The sequence below is a fragment of the Macaca fascicularis genome, chromosome 1 (assembly GCF_037993035.2).
Source record: "Macaca fascicularis isolate 582-1 chromosome 1, T2T-MFA8v1.1".
NCBI classification, from domain to species: domain Eukaryota; kingdom Metazoa; phylum Chordata; class Mammalia; order Primates; family Cercopithecidae; genus Macaca; species Macaca fascicularis.
This window is the reverse complement of record NC_088375.1, coordinates 158,320,450-158,337,657: the sequence shown is the minus strand read 5'-3', so window position 1 is coordinate 158,337,657 and position 17,208 is coordinate 158,320,450. Positions and strand designations below refer to the sequence as shown.

Genomic DNA, 17,208 nt, shown 5'->3' with positions numbered 1-17,208 from the left:
CAGTGGGAGTGGTGTCTGGTATCCCTTAGCAGAAGTATTTGTTTTCTTAAGCTTTTCTTTATGTCCTAGAGGTGGATTCTAAAAGTCCCTAATGTATTTTGATTTTGAATTTTCACAAAAGTATTTTTTTTCTTTCACAGTAATTCAGTATAAAAGGCAATAAAAGTGATATATTCAGAAATATTCAGGACCCGCTATCAGCACCACATGGGAATAAACTATCTTGCCACTTGTACATCCCATGGGAAAAAAGAATCACAATCCATATATAGGAAATATATTGCATGTGTTTGCCTCCGTTTTGCTTGTACTGTCTGCTCTGCTGAAAGGCAGATTTTTTTGCAGATAAAAGCTGTCCTGTGTTGCTGAACTGCTCACCTATTTTACTCAGGAAGAAAAGGCTTTGTGAAAATCAAGAGCAAAGTCGGATTTGTAGAATACCACCTAAAAATAAAATGCATAAAAATGTCAAAATATGCTAAGAATATAGGGCCAGCTTCAGGTTTTGAAAAATTACCTAGCAAATTCAGCAAATGCTGTTTTTAAGTGAATGTAAATTATGTGTTCTGGAAGTATCATCTTGTGAATTGGTGGTTTGGTGCTGAAGGAGACATGAGGGTGTGGAGGTGGCCTTTCTCTTCTTGCTGCACTAGGCCAATAGATCTGTGGTCGAAACAGATGAACTGGGAAGCTCTTGATTGGGTCTACAAAATACCCAGATTCTTGTGTATTTTCTAGTTTGTGTGCACAAGGCTTCTGGCTTGGCTGCTCTTGCCAGCGGGGAAGCATTAGTGAACAACACAGATACAGCTTCTGGTTTTCAAGAGCACACAGTCTAGCAAGTCACTGCAACTTTAAAAAGAGGATGTATATGTGTGGTTTAAGGTATGGTGGGTAAAGCCTGTCAGGGGTTGTAGAAGTTCAGTCATTGGGACCTAATTCTGCAAAAGAGAAATTCTTCCCAAAGCTGGGATACATTGAGTGTCTTGGGCACCAGAGCAGAAGTTTTAGTTAGCATATTAAGATCCAGCACAAAGTTACCTCCCACCAATTGAATCTGTTTTCAAAATTTGGAGAAATGGCCTCTGTTTCTCCACAACTATGTATTGGTAATTCTTCCCTGGGGACTAGCTTCATATATATATATATATATATGTGTGTGTGTATATATATATATATATATGTGTGTGTGTGTGTATATATATATATATATATATTTTCACAATAGTGCTTACTGAATAAATCTGAATATTTTGCTTATGGAATCAACAAATAATCTCCAGAGAAAGTTTCATTATGCAGTCATATATAAGATACGAAACAGATTTTTCCCTTTATTTTAAGAAATATGCATAGCATAAAAATTCTCAGGCTCTCTTTGCTTTGTGTAGCACCATTTCTGATAAGATGCCAGGTTTCAACAAACTAGCTCAGTGGACATTTAAAATTCCCATTGTGAGTGCCTTGGCTTAGTGGAAGATGTTCGACCATGTGCATTAACCTATCAGGGTCCATCTACATATTGGGAGACTGAACCTGATCTATTCTGCAAAACTGGGTGAAAAAATATGGAGGTGAGTTCTCAGCCAAGGGTTAAAAAAGGAAATAATCTCTTTTGCTGCAAACTTTTTCTCAGCAGGTGCAAAATAGCTGCAATCAGGTAGGCTTTGGTAAGTGGCAGTTGCTATCTGCCAAGTTGAAAGATCAGAAATTCTCACCCTATTTCTATTTCAATTATGTAGACAGTGGCTCCAATTTTCAAGTGTCTAAAGGCATGCCTAACTCTGTGATAAGAAATGGATGTGGGCCAGAGTGGGAGCCATGTGCAAAGCTGTGCTGCAAACCCCTTTTCTAGTGATACCAGCTCTAGACAATCAAGGTCCCTCGGTTATCATCATAGAGTCATTAAACCCAGGAGCCAGCAGAGATCACTAAAAAATGGATGTACAGATGAGGAAACTGAAACCTAGAGAGGTTAACAATCTGGCTTGTGGTCAGACAGCTTGTACACTTATCTAGATATAGCCTCTGTCCTTAAGCTGCTCCCTGTTTAGTGCTAAGTGGTAAACTGATTAGTATCACAACCACCTGCAACATTATGTTGAGAGGATTCTGAAATTGCATCCTGATTCAGGCGGAAATAGTGCTATGATTGATTAGCAATGTCTGCTTGGGGAGACGGTGGGATATGATGTGGTATGTATTTGCTGAATTTGGTTGAATGATGACGGGTGCTTGGTAATCACATGATTGCTACAGGATGTGAAGTGTACTTCAGTCAGAACAAAGTGCTCTGAATCTTTTTGGAGGGGCAGGACAGTTTCACAGAGGAGACAACATTTGAATTTGATCTTGAAGGACAAGTAGAAGTTTTCCTGAGAGAGAAAGAGGAAGGAAAGGAAAGAAGACATTGCATGAAGAAAGAATAGCTTATGTAGACAACCTGATATGTGGAGAAAAAAAGGAAATTGACGATCATTGATTGTCTGCTATGTAATGAGCACTAAGCTAGGCCTTTTCTGTGCTATCTAAGTATTTCATTTTCATAATGACCCTTTGGTTTTACAGATGAGGAATCAGAGAAAAAGAAAATTAAGATGTCTGAGGTCATTCAGCTATTAAGTAGAGCTAAGATTTTAATTCTTGGGGCTCCAAAGTAACTTTAGTGGCAGCAACTCAGAGGAGCAGTATAGGTAAGGAAGAGTGGATCAGAGAGGCAGAGATCATTAGTTTGGATTTGGACTATTGAACTTGAGTTGCTTCTGGGACATCCAGACTGGGATTGCTAATACTGTTGGAAATGTGGCACAGAGTAATCTGGTGATGATAAAAAGAAAAAAAGCAAAGGCTCTTTGATAACAGACCTTGTGCATTTTACATCTAGGTTCCTGCCTAATAGTGGAGATGTTTCTGCCTTTGCTGTTCTAGCAAGGGAGACTATATGTAATACATGAATATGCTTTGTATTGTTTTAGTGATTCAAATGACTGTCAATGCAATATTGAGTTCAGAATTGATAGGAAAACTGTCCTACTTAGAAATTCAAGTGTTCTTGGCACAATACTATTTATTATCACCATGAGACCTGTGCTCTAGCAAAACTCTACTTGTGTTTCAATGAAAGACTGTTTAATATGCATGTGTCGCTCTACCGAGGTTCAACTTTGACCTATAAGAGGACGGTGTATATTCCTTACAGAGATGCTAGGAGGTACCACAATTGATATCTATGTATGGGAAGAGGGTAGGATATGCCTGCATGAGCAACATAATGTAAACCAAGTTCAAAAAAAGAAGCGTTGTTTTTTTTCACAGGTGCAATCTTGACAAGAAGAAAAAACTCAGAAAGGTATTTTGCATTGGTAAATTCTGATGTGTTGGGAAGCTCTAGGACTGTTTATCATCCTTTCTTTATGTACTTCTGGTTATGCCTCCTTAAGGGTGTGGGATGAGGGATATGCATTTAAAATAGTCCAGGCACCATTTCTGATTCTTTGTTCCCGAGGATGATGATGGTGGTGGTGACCACAGCAGCGACAACAATGATACCACCATATTTCATTGATTTTTAAAATGTTTTCCCACATTTTCACATACCTAAGAATACTTGTACTCAGTACTTCCTTGCAGTCACTATCAGCCTGCAACAAAGTTAAATTTGTCCGCATAGGATTGGCCTTATTTCACATGATCACCTGCGGGCACTACCAACATGAGACCATTTAAAATTATTTGCTGAGGTGTTTTTTTTTCCCCCCCACACTGTCAGTATGAACTTGTATCAGAAACCTGCATGAGTATCTGCTTGTGGTTCAAGTTCTCAGGGAAGATTATTTTTCCTCTTTCTCTTCTTGCTGTGCCTTTCTGAATGGAAGCTTTCTTTCTGGCATATTCTAGCGCTAAAAGGGAATCGCTGTTTGGTGTTTCAGCTTTTTGCAGAGGTCTCTTATTAGACTCCCCATCTTATTTTTCTTTCTTATTCTATTTAGAGTAACAGTGTGACTAACAATTGATGGTCTCTTATAGCTGATGAACCACTGTAACAATAAAAGCTAACATTTACTTAGTACTTCCCTTTTGCCAGGCAGTGCTCTAAGGGCTTTTTATATGTGATAACTCATTTAAACCTTCAATAATTATATTAGATAGGTACACTTATTTTCCCCAATTTTAGGTAAGAAAACATATACTGTGTGCCCAGGGTTGCACATATTGTCTCACTTAGTGTTACCGGTGGAGGGTGTCCAGGTTATGGGCGTTTTGAACAAAGAATTGCACAAAACACACAAACAAAGCAAGGAAAGAATGAAGTCACAAAAGCAGAGACTTATTGAAAATGAAAGTACACTCTGCAGGGTGGGAGTGGCCAGAGTGTAAGGGGCTCAAGGGCCTGGATGCAGAAGGTTCTCAGGTCTAAATACCCCCAGAGGTTTCCCATTGGCCACTTGGTGTTCACCTCATGTAAATGCAGTGGTGGTTTGCAACCACTCCGACTGGTTGCAGAAAGCAACCAATCAGAGGCTGGGTTACAAAGGTCACAGTCCTATGCAAGCTTTCTGCAACCAATCAGAGGCTAAAGTGACGTTACAAAGTTGCACTTCTATGCAAACGAAGACTTGACCCACAATCAGTCGGATTGGTTGCAGACAGCAATTAATCAAAGGCTGAAGTGAAGTTTCATAGGTCACACTCCTATGCAAGCATCTGATTGGTTGCAAAAAGCAATCAGAGATACTTTCCATTTTCCATCTGCCACCTAGAAAAGGTGCGGTTTTGCAAAGGGAGTAGTCTCTGGTCCTTTTGTTACCTAGCTGTGGAAAGTTAGGGTTTTTATTTCAATTTAGTCCTAGGAAGTCAGTGTGAAACGGCCTTAGGTTCCCTGCCTCCAGACCCTATTCTCTTGCCTTATTAGTGTAACTTGACCACCTGAGTCTACAGGTACACCCCTGGTGAGAATCCACTTTTAGCTTTGTGAAGTACTTGGCATAATGCCTGATACTTGCTGAGTACATGGTGAGCTGTTGCAAGTCCCTTCCACTAAAAATATAGGCTATTGTCCTTATCAGAAGAATAGGATACTCTTTTGTTATCTATTTCTCATTCCATGATATGGGATTCTAGCTCTAAGTGCTGTCAATCTCAGACAAGAGTTGATTATCTAAAAAATATGGATTCTTGTAAGCCTTTTCATTATGTGCCATATAAAAAATGTTGCTCCAAGCAGGTTTACTAGTTTATCACCATTCAGATTTACAAGTTCTATCAGGAACTTCAAAGCAATTTCCTAGTAAAAAGTCCAGTTTAACAAATGTTTAAATTTTTCTCACTTCTCTTTATATTTCACACCCTAACCCTCTCCGTCTTCTTCCCACCACATTCACCTCAAATCTACACAGAAATCTTAAAGTGAGATGAATTAAGAAAAAAAAAGAAAAAAAAATTGCCTTTTTTCTTTTATGGGAAAACATTTTTATAATAATCTGAATCTGAAACTTTTGAAATAATTTAGGACTTATATTTAGAAAAAAAATCATTTAATGCCTCTATTGTTCCTTTTTTCTCTCTTTCATTCTTTCATGTCTTCCACAAATATTTACTGAATATTTTCTAAGTTAAAGACATTTTGCTTGATACTGCGTTATGAGAGATATTTTTCAGATTTTCTCCATGTCCTCAAGAAATTTTCAAAGAGAAAATTAAGGGGGAACCTTTCTCTCCCTCCCTCCCTTCCTTTCTCCCTCCACTCTCCTTCTTCCCTCTTTTCCCCATCTTCTTTCTCCATCCACCCCATCCCACCCCACCCTTATCCATGAACTAGAAGCCAAGGAGGAATAAAGGCTTTATGGGGGAAATACTCTTTGAGCTGAGTTATATTGGCACTTGCAGAGATGGAGGTGGTAGAATACAGCAAGGGGGCCAGGAGGTGCAGCATGAAAAAAGTCACAGTAACTGCGTAGCAAAGGGGCTTTGGAGAAGGTTGAGAAGTCCAGCTTGAAACATGGAGGACAGGAAAGGGAGAGATGGGAGAGGAGACTTCCCTTCTTACTTCACTTTTTACAGAGAGATGCATGTGAGGTGTGAGGATAAATGCTATTTAATGTAAGGTCATGTAGATTCACAGAAAAATAAGAGGTTCTAGCTGATGTCATTATCATCATAGTCATTTTCATCATTGTCGGGAAGGCTCTGGCCTAGTGACACCAGGACCACCAGAATTTACACTTATGCTCTGCTTCTGTGTCCTGAACACCTTGGAGGTAAGAATGGATTCTAAGAGACAAACTCATCTCATTTGGAGTGAAAAAACGACAAGCAGAGGTTCGCAGAAGTCACATACAACCAACGAAGCCTATAAAGTAGCTGAGAATTAAACAAAAGCACCTGTTCTGATTACCTTCATTGTTCCTGGTTAGTTAGCACCTCCCTTTCCTCAACAGAATGCCGAGGGCACAGGGGGTGCGATCTGAGTGAGGGCAAGAGGTGGATTGGAGAACACTCCTTCTCATCAGTAGTAGAATTTGATGGAAAAACAAGTAACTTAAGGGTAATAAAATGATGGAAAGTCCTGATGGGTCAAGTCCATATCTGGTCTTAAGAAGGGCAGCCTTAGGCAACATAGCGGGTACTAGAATAATTGATATCATTGAGAAAAGAGTAGTAATGTGAATTTCAAAGAAGATCACTTTGGGATAATGAACAACATGACAGAATCCAGGAGCCTCATGAAGAATATGTGATACGGTAAAAGAAATACGTTGAGAGGAGGCTTTGAATAGGGCAGAAGGAGTGGAACTAGAGAGGCAAGAAGAGATGTGATTATGACTGTATCTCATACCAAGGGTCTGTACTTACACTGTAGAGTCCAAAGGGATCTAAATGTAGGATAGACAGGATCAGGTTTGATTTTGGAAAGCTTAGTCTGGAGGTGGTGTGGCCAATGTTTGGGAAGTAGTAAAGACTCTTTCAGGAAAGACAATACCAAGAGCAAGCATGGACTACTTCATCAGGTATCACTAGCAGATATAAATTATCAGTATAAAAACCAGCAATTATTACTTTCAGATTGGCGTGTTTTCTCTTAGTTAGGAGAATATAGTCCAGATAGAGTGTAAATGCATGAATAATTATCATAGTCTTAACAGAGCATAAAGTTTAATGAGTGTTATCAGTTAGAGAATTCTTTATAAAATCTCAATTTTCCAGACAAAGAAATAGAAGCATAGTGAGGTGAAGTGGCTTGCCCAAAGTCATAGACCAAGAAAATGGTAAAGATGACTTGAATTCTGATATTCTGCCTCTAGAGCCCATGTTTTAGTGTGTGAATTAACTAAGTTGTTAATTGTTATTCATACCAATGGGAACATTGTCATATAACTGGTTCAGAAATTTTAAAAACTGGTACCAGCCTTAGGTAGATTTTGTAATGCAGTTTGTCAATAAACAAAATACCTAATTCATATGGAAAATTAAGAGGCTGATGTGAAGCATGATAATTACATTTACTTTGAAATCAGCAATTTGTGGACAAATGTAATTCATTTTGCCCAACTCTGGCTTTATTCCCAGTATTAAAAAGACAACTACAGGGTACACTTGGTTAGCACTCAGGGAAAATAAAGCAATTATTTTTCCACTTCTGCTAGAGAACACTAGGTACCCTTTGTCAGTCAATTGTATAGACTCTTATTGTAGGCAGTTTGTATGAACCAACCTGATGGAATGGGTATGTCTTCCTCTTTCAGCTCCGCAACCCAGTGACCCTTTTATTCAACAAAGACGCAACTAAACAACAAAATGTTGGTAGTTTAAAAAAAGTGTAAAAGTGATAGGTTGCCTTCAACATGGTAATCCACTTTAAGAATTTAGAGCACATATCAGTATGTCACCTTCAGACATGGTTATAGTCCAGTAAGAATTATAAATCCAACAAACAAAAATCAAGGCAATAGAGTTTTCATGAGTATCACTGTAATAAATTCTTCTGTGCAAAAAGCCAGTCCTAGAGAAAAATTATAGGTACCAACATTTCCTGAGGAACTTTTTTCCAAAGGAGTTTTTAAATTTTTTTTTAAATTTTTTAAATTTTTATTTTTGGCTGCAGACATTATCGAGAATTTGAAGTTAACATGAGCATTATGAATGTATCAGATGACATAGTAAGAGGTTACATTGAACTTTCTAACACCTATTCTTAAATTATAGTAAAAAAAAAAAAACTGAGTTTTTAACATGTCTGCACATTTTCTTATTTTATTCAGGGAGTAGATTTAGGTTTTTCCTGGCCTGACTGGATTTTTAAACTGCTACAACATAACATAGAAATAATCGTGGCTATATTCACTGAGTTTGTTTCATTTTGTAAAATCATGAAAAACAAGTTTATCTCATTCGGTCTCTTTAGCATATTGATTCAGTATATCTCCCTTTATAGAGAAGAAAGAAAGCAACGATTTTCACAAGGTAGAACTGAAGACAGATATCGAGTACATAGAATGAAAAGCCCAGAAAGCAAAGTCTCTCAGTGTGGCTGGACAGATAGACACGTATAAATTTAATCCAAAGGGTTAGTTCTGATTATGAGAACATGGGAGCCTCTGGCTTTCTTTACTTACCCATACCCCTAACAAATTAGTGGGGTTTTTCCTAGAGTTCACTATAGTTTAACAAGAAGGATACACCCAGATTTTTGATTCAATGATGAAATAAAATGAATGAAGGTTTTATTTATATACTCTGTGCTTTGCTACTTCATCTTTGTGCAAATGGAAATAAGCTTTATTGCATTCAGAGAGAATTAGATTTGGAACTTGGTCAGTGGCGTAAAATAGAACTATAACATATTGATGACACAACTTTTTATATGGGAGAAGAATTAGCATTTGATAAAATCACAAAGAAGCAATGGGTAGGGACTCATCAATGTGTGAAGTGACTGAGCACTGATACACATAATACAGTTGACATTGTCCTTAATATTTATTTTTGAATAAATGACAGCATGTGAACAAAAGCATATGCCTTTTCACACTAGTGACTACTTGGTCATTAAACAATATTATTTAAATAAAAAACGCAACTTTATACCATTGGTTATAATTTAGGAAAAAGAAAACAAACAAACAAAAAATCTGGCGATAGACTGGATTAAAAGTTAAAGATTTTATTTTGTGGTTAAAGACTACTTCTACAGTAGAAAGAATAAAAACATATACATATTAATGTAGATTGCAAATTTGCTAGTTCCAGATCTTTGCACTTGTGTTCTCTCCCAAAATAATGGATTCTCTGTGGATTTTATTTTGGAATAGGTATTTCTGTTATGAAGTCTGATAAATGATATTCCCACTCTAAAGAGCAAGCAACTAGAATGCCACATTTTTGATGCATATTTTTGCAGCACAGAGGGGATTAAATTCTAAATGTCTCAGCTGTTAAAGGCCCCTTCAGACTTGCCCAAAATGAAGAACAAAGAAGGAGAAAGCTTTCCCTAAAGCAATTCATCAGATCTATTTGGGCACAGTGACATTTTCTCAGAACTTGTATGGATAAGTTATGCTGAACAGTTCAAGGGTTTGCAGCTGCTTAGAATATTTAAGAAAAAAAAATCTCTAGTTCTTATGCATTTCATATGGTCTGACCAGTGCTCAACACTGGCTAATGTTCACTGAGGCTGTGACAATCAGTAGTTACATCATTATAGCTTGTATCTCGAGTGCTCATTATGTGCCTGGAACTGTGTTCTGCATTTTCCACCCATTGTATCACTTAATATTTATGCTTCTGATCTTAGGGGAATGACTGTTTATATTGCATACATGCCGTTTTTTTTGCAGTATGTAAAATTTGTTGAGCCGAGTGTTATACATTATAAACTGACAGGTACTTAGTGTTGTTTAATCTAATTGGTGGTTGTTGAATCTAAAAGATGTTCTGACTACTTCAATATAGGCAGCAGCAATCACTTCCATAAATAAATCATTAGATGTAGAAGACATGTGTAAACAGGTAGAGTCTTCTAATTTGCTAAGTGTTGATGGACTCAAAACAGTTACTAGAACAAGCCATAGATGGAATACGTTTATTGATGGAATAAGTCAAACAACTTGAAACAAGGCATTGTGGTGTGTTAAATGGTAATTCAGATAAAATGATGTGATTGATACATTTTTACTTGTTTGGAAAGTGGAGAATATTTTAGAATTACGAAACATTGCACTTTCATATACATTTATCCTTTCATTATCCCAATGTAGGGTAGATAGGACAGTTGATTGCATCCAACTTCATTTATTTGGCTTATTATCTTTTGTTTCATTATTTTAACTCTGTCTAGCATCATCTCCCACAACTTAGAGTCTATGTATTCTTCTGACCAAATGACTTGTAGGTTACTGACCAAATTAATGGCCTTTCAAACTGTTAATCCCTCTGCCTGGAATGCCCTTCACGTCTTCTCTTGGTGAGGCCCCTGCAGTCCTCAGGACTCTATTGGAATATCACCACCCCAGACAAACATTCCCTGAACTGTTCCTCCTATACCCACCCTTCCTCTGGCCTCCCATAGCACCCTGTGCATCCCCCATTAGCATCATTTGGTGCCTGGTATTATAGTGTTCTATTTACTGGCCAGCTGCACTAAGTTGTGACTCTTTGGAAGCATGGTGTGTCTTTTATGGTTTTATTTTGTTTTTTTCACTCTACACAGAGTATGGACTCAATGAGCAATTGTGGCTTGAATATGTAAATTCTTTAGTACGTATTGCATGATATACATGTAATACATGCATGGATATCATGCATATTAGTACTTTGTTCGCTTCCCCACCTCCCACATCCCTACCACACACACACATTCTCATTGCATTCAGTGATGTGTAGGCTTCTGTCTCATCCATGGTTTTCATTGTAGTTGCTGAAGCTTGAGGTCACGATCTGGTGGAAGTGACTACTAGAAGAAGGCAAGTGTGCATTGTATTCTGTTGTACTTGTCATCTGGAGCACACAGTGTACTTGAAGGTATGCCTTTTCTAGTGGAATTTCAGAGTGGTTTCATACTAGCACTATGAGAACACTTTCATGCTATACAAGAAGAAGGGCAAAGAATCAAACCCAGGCAATGTAACAGAAATTGAGCTGGGGTCCTGAGCTGCAGAAGGAACCTCTGTCCACTGCAGAATACCACTCCCAGTGGTACACAGAGGAGTCGGTGTCTGGCTTCTGCTCTCTGGTTGCTCTCTTCACCCTTTCTGTGCTCATTACTTGGTTCCCTTTGATAGAACATGAGAGGCAGACATGGATTGCCAGAGAGCAGACTTTTACAACTTCTATTTCATCCTGTTTTGAAATTTCTCTCAAAATGGTTGATTTATTTTTCTCTCATGTATGCATTATGTATGTGTTGCTGCACACAACAGTGGATTCATAAAGGCTGTCCACATCTTTGTCCCCAAACTCCAAGTCATGCAATGCAATGCAATGCAGCAACCGAGAGAACCAGAGAGCCGTGCTGGGCTCTGAATAAACAAAAGCACAAATCCCATCTGGGTCTCCTTCAAAGCAAGCTGCTATTTTGCAACAAGCTACCAAATGACGATTAAGAAAAAGGTTCTTACCTGTTTACTTAATGGGTGACTGGCCTCTTTGCTTTTATTTAGCCATCTGTTCTGGTCTATGTCCCTTTAAACTTGTAAGATCCATCACTTCATTAAACTGTTACCTTGACACATTGCAATGTTGTGGACATAATGATTCCACAGAGGAGCAAATTAAAACAGTTTTTCATGATTAGAAGGTTAAATGAGGTAAGGCTGTGGTAGTTAGTGGTGAGATAAGGGGTGTTGAGGAGGCAGAGCTCAAGGGACTTTCAGGTGATTGGAAAATAAGGCTGGTGAGACAGAAAGCTGGGGCTTTTCCAAATTATGGGAGGTGAGCAAGAAGCAAGACTGTCTTTGGGTATCGCTGACTCCTGGGGGCTGATTCCACTGTCCATACAGAGGCTGTGACCCTGGCCCTGGGAGGATACAGGAACTGCCTTCAGGTTTCTTGACTTCCCTGGGAGAGTCTGGGAAGAGCAAAAAGAACTAATTCCACCAGGTAGTGGTAAGCTGAAAATGCAAAAACAATAAACATTTTGGTCTTTGTCAGACAGTTATGTGGCTTTCCTTAAGTTTGAAGAAGAATCAGGGGGCCTAGCCCAACTATATGAAAGAATATTTTATTGTGTCTTTACCCTGCACTTCATGGCTTCAGCTGTGCTCCTTCTTACTCTAGACTTGACCTTCCACCTGACTCCTTGACAGTCGCTGAAAACTACAAAGCCAAGGGCTTTATCTTTTTACTATCTTAAATCAGTTCCTGCTCTGACAACTCTGGTTTCTCCTGATATGACCCATAATATTGCAGTCACATGGACCCAAAATCTCAGGCATCTCTGAATTTTCCATCAGCCACTTCTGTCCTGTCAGTAGCCCAAGTTCTGTTTCTCCCACCTAAATCAAGTTTCTCACATCTTTATCCACCTTGTTACTTCTTCTGCTTCTGCCCTAGTTTCCATCCTTCATTACGTCTCTCCTAGGCAATTGGGATAGCCTCCTAACTAGTCACTACCTACCTATAGTCTCTCCCTTCTCCAAAGCATCTTAAACACTGATGTTTGATTATAATTCATAACTTTCTTCTTCTTTTCTTTTTTTAAATTATATTTTCAGTTCTGGGATACATGTACAGAACGTGCAGGTTTGTTACATAGGTATACACATGCCATAGTGGTTTGCTGCACCCATCAACTCATCACTTACATTAGGTATTTCTCCTAATGCTATACCTCCCCTAGCCCTCCAGCCCCCAACAGGCCCTGGTATGTGATGTTCCCCTTCCTGTGTCCATGTGTTCTCGGTGTTCAACTCCCATTTATGAGTGAGAACATGTGTTTGGTTTTCCATTCCTGTGTTAGTTTGCTGAGAATGATGGTTTCCAGCTTCATCCATGTCCCTGCAAAGGACATGAAATCTTCCTTTTTTATGGCTGCATAGTATTCCATGGTGTATATGTGCCACAGGTTTTTTTTATCCAGTCTATCATTGATGGGCATTTGGGTTGGTTCCAAGTCTTCGCTATTGTGAATGGTGCTGCAATAAACATACGTGTGCATGTGTCTTTATAGTAGAATGATTTATAATCCTTTGATTGTATACCCAGTAATGCTGGGTATTTGGTATTGCTGGTTCAAATGGTATTTCTGGTTCTACATTCTTGAGGAACCACCACACTGTCTTCCACAATGGTTGAACTAATTTACACTCCCACCAACAGTGTAAAAGCATTCCTATTTCTCTGTGTCCTCTCCAGCATCTGTTGTTTCATGACTTTTTAATGATCGCCATTCTGACTGGTGTGAGATGGTATCTCATTGTAGTTTTGATTTGTACTTCTCTAATGACCAGTAATGATGAGCTTTTTTCCATACGTTTGTTGGCTTCGGCCAAAACAGAGATATAGACCAATGGAACGGAACAGAGGCCTCAGAAATAATGCCACACATCTACAAACATCTGATCTTTGACAAACCTGACAAAAACAAGCAATGGGGAAAGGATTCGCTATTTAACAAATAGTGTTGGGAAAACTGGCTACCCATATGCAGAAAACTGAAACTGGACCCCTTCCTTACTTACACCTTATACAAAAATTTACTCAACATGGATTGAAGACTTAAATGTAAGTCCTAAAACCATAAACACCCTAGAAGAAAACTAGGCAATACCATTCAGGACATAGGCATGGGCAAAGACTTCATGACTAAAACACCAAAAGCAATGGCAACAAAAGCCAAAATAGACAAATGGGATCTAATTAAACTAAAGAGCTTCTGCACAGAAAAGGAAACTATTATCAGAGTGAACAGGCAACCTACAGAATGGGAGAAAGTTTTTGCAATTTCTCCATTGGATGAAGTGCTAATATCCAGAATCTACAAAGAACTTAAACAAATTTGCAAGAAAAAAAACAAATAGCCTCATCAAAAAGTGGGTGAACGATATGAACAGGCACTTCTCAGAGAAAGACATTTATGTGGCCAACTATCCCCTTTAACAAAACAAATAAGCAAACAAAAAAAATTTATTTTGGCTTTCCATCACCTAGCAAACTCAGTATAGATGTATTAGCTTGATATCTGAGGCAATTCAGCATGAAGTTATCATTTGTGTTTCTAGCTTTTACTCCTTCTTTGTGCTCCAGTAGGACAAACTACTGTATGCCTATGAGTAACTCTATGTATTCTCGTCTCCTTGCTGTTTCCTCTATCTGGAAAGCTCTGTTCACACACGTCTATCAGTTAAAACACAGGCATTTTATCAAGCTCAATTTCAAAGACATCTTTGCTTTCTCCCGTGTCAATCAGAGGCAGTTGTTCCTGCTTTTTTTCCATGGCAGCATGTGTAGAGGAATGTTCTGCTCTTGGCATAATTTTTCCCCCCTCTTGTTAGTTTTTTGAATCTTACTTTTGCACATCCTGTAGCACAGGCAGAGTTTCCTACTCATAGAGGGTGCTAGATACAGAAACAGAAGAATGAGTGATAATGATATTGTGTCTACAAGAATATGAACATCCATTCATTCATTTATTTATTCATTCATTTGTTTCACTCAAATGTTCTTTGAATGCCTGTAGTATGTAAGGTACCATATTAAGAGCCTGGGATACGGAGATCAAGAAGACACAGTATATTCCAGTTCTCTAAGAACTCACAAATCCATGTAGGAAAATCACATAAATAATTACACAGTGAAAAAGTACAGTAGAAATGTCTTTAAAGTATGGCAGTGATGGGACTCTACCTCTGTTAGAGTGGGTAGGTTGGGGGTCAAAGCATGGTGGTGAGGAGGGGATTGAGCAACTAGAAAAGATTTCCTGTAGTTGGAAATTTCTGATTTGGGTTTTGCAAACTGAATAGGAGTTTATAAGGAATATAGTGATATAAGGAAGGGTGGAGATGCAATGGAAAAGTTCAAGAAAGCAGCTCTGCTTTCTCTCAGCAGCCCAGCACACTAGGACAATTTGGTCACCAAATAATTATTTTCCATTTCCAGGTAAAATATGCTGAATGACAGAATTGTTCAACCCCTGTGAAAGAAAAAGAGAGGAATAAAGGAACCTCCTTCTGTGACTGCCTTTGGTTGAAAGTCATTCATTCTTCTTTTTGTTTTTTTTTTAATGTTTTGTAGAGAAAGTCTGTGATTGCTGTGAGCTTCATAGCAGCGTTCCTTTTCCTGCTGGTCGTGCGTCTTGTAAATGAAGTGAATTTCCCTTTGCTACTAAACTGCTTTGGACAACCTGGTACAAAGTGGATACCATTCTCCTACACATACAGGCGGCCCCTTCGAACTCACTATGGATACATAAATGTGAAGACACAAGAGGTAAGATCTCAGAGGGTTACCTAGCAGTTGGAGAGTATCCATGGTAACGGCTTTTCTTTAGGAACCAGAGGGCTTCCAACTCACTGAACTTACTCTCTCTGCCCCGGAGAGCTTGCTTGGGTCCCTTACAACATCTTCTGTTTTATTATTCTTAGACATTTACTGACACATGTCTAAATCTGCCACCCCTCCTACATTAAATCTTCTGATTCACTGGTTTCATATGGAGGCAAGGAAGCAATTACTTGTTTTCCTGGTGGTTTGTGGCATAACGTACATATCTCTCCATTTAGAAACTCTGATCAGCAGTTACCAGCTGGAGAACTGGCTAGCTTGATTTCCTGTAGGTCAACCGGTTGGGGAGAGCTCTTTATAGAACTTCAAAAATGCATTTATACTCCTTAAAACTCTGAAATCCTTAGACCTGGACCTAGAAAAGGCCAAGCTGATTTTAAAATTTGCAGTGGCTGCAGAGATAATGGGATTTAAAGAGTTTTCAAATTTAAAGGGGTTAAAATCATGTAAATCCTATAATCACTGAACTTTTAAATCTTTGTAGCCAATTGGTAGTACAGGAGAGGATGGAGGTATATTGACAACTAGAAAGTGCACACTATGCTAGCACTTTTGCAAGCAAGCATTTGTCTCATAAAGTAAAATAAAAATTGAACCTCATAAAATATGTGACATGTATAGAAGTGCTTAATAAAATTGTTTTCACTATTCATTTCTATGGAGTTGGATGAATGCGCGTTTAATATTCATAGACACAAAGTCCAAGCCTGTTTGAAATTGTTGGTAACAAAGATACAAGCTACCAGTGTGTCTACATCACCAGAGAGATTCTTGGATCAGATCCCATTGAAAGGTCATTTTGTAAAGATAGTAGAGGGTAGAGTCATGCACGGAATGCTACTCCTGTCCTGAGAGTTATTCTTAGCATTCTGGAAGGATGCTAAGCTTGGTCTACCCACTTTTGTAGGCAATCTCATATCTGTGTCATTGCTTCTGGTTAATTTGATTCTTCGAAAATTGTTTCTGTATCTGCAGGATTTACAGACTTTTATTAGAATTTTATAGTTGAAAAAAGCACCATTAATAACACATACATTCTTAGGATCTTTGATGTTTATCCTTTAATTGGTTTTAAATTAATTTTTTAAAGTGCCTATTGCTTGAATTTGTTGAGTGTCCTAATAAATTGATTACCTATATAAAAATGTATCTCTTTGAGGAGAGTTTGTCTCACTCTCGTCTTTTGTTACTTTTATTTCTGGCTGTCATTTAGTGTTCTATAACCTACTGTATGGTGTTAATCAATTCACAAGTGCCTGTCACAGGCTGAAAATGAAACATGTGACTAAAATGTCTCACGAAGTATTCTCATATGGGAAATCCCGTCAAATATCAAAGACTCTTTCATTTGTTTAAATATTAATGAATTTGATTTTGGAGTGTGAAAGGAAAAACTGACCTATAGATGCAGTTATTTAATTAGTTCTATTAACTGGACTATCTTTGAAATTATTTTGATGTAGTTTTTAATGCAGTGATTTTACAAAAGAATATTGAATATTATTTTGCTCTTGCAAAGGTTATTTCTTAGGAAGTTACTGGAAAGAATTTGGGCTTTGGAAGCATACAGGCCTGGTTTGAGAGTCAGTTCTAACACTTAACGAACTTAAGCAGTATATTTGCTTTTGGGTAACTTCCTTAACCTCAGAGCCTCAATTTCCTTATTTGCAAAATAAGAATAACAACACTAGCCTAGCAAAATTATTTTGAAGA

General features: G+C 38.1%; 1 protein-coding gene across 5 annotated transcripts in view; it reads left to right on the top strand.

The window, feature by feature from the left end:
• The window catches only part of ST6GALNAC3 (ST6 N-acetylgalactosaminide alpha-2,6-sialyltransferase 3), a 555,034-nt gene that overhangs the window by 221,893 nt on the left and 315,933 nt on the right, over nucleotides 1-17,208 (top strand). For all 5 annotated transcript variants that reach the window (XM_005542983.4, XM_015433945.3, XM_074003546.1 and 2 more), the window contains one exon: nucleotides 15,226-15,420. In XM_005542983.4, the coding sequence (XP_005543040.1) occupies nucleotides 15,226-15,420 (195 nt within the window). The remainder of the gene's footprint in view (nucleotides 1-15,225; nucleotides 15,421-17,208) is intronic.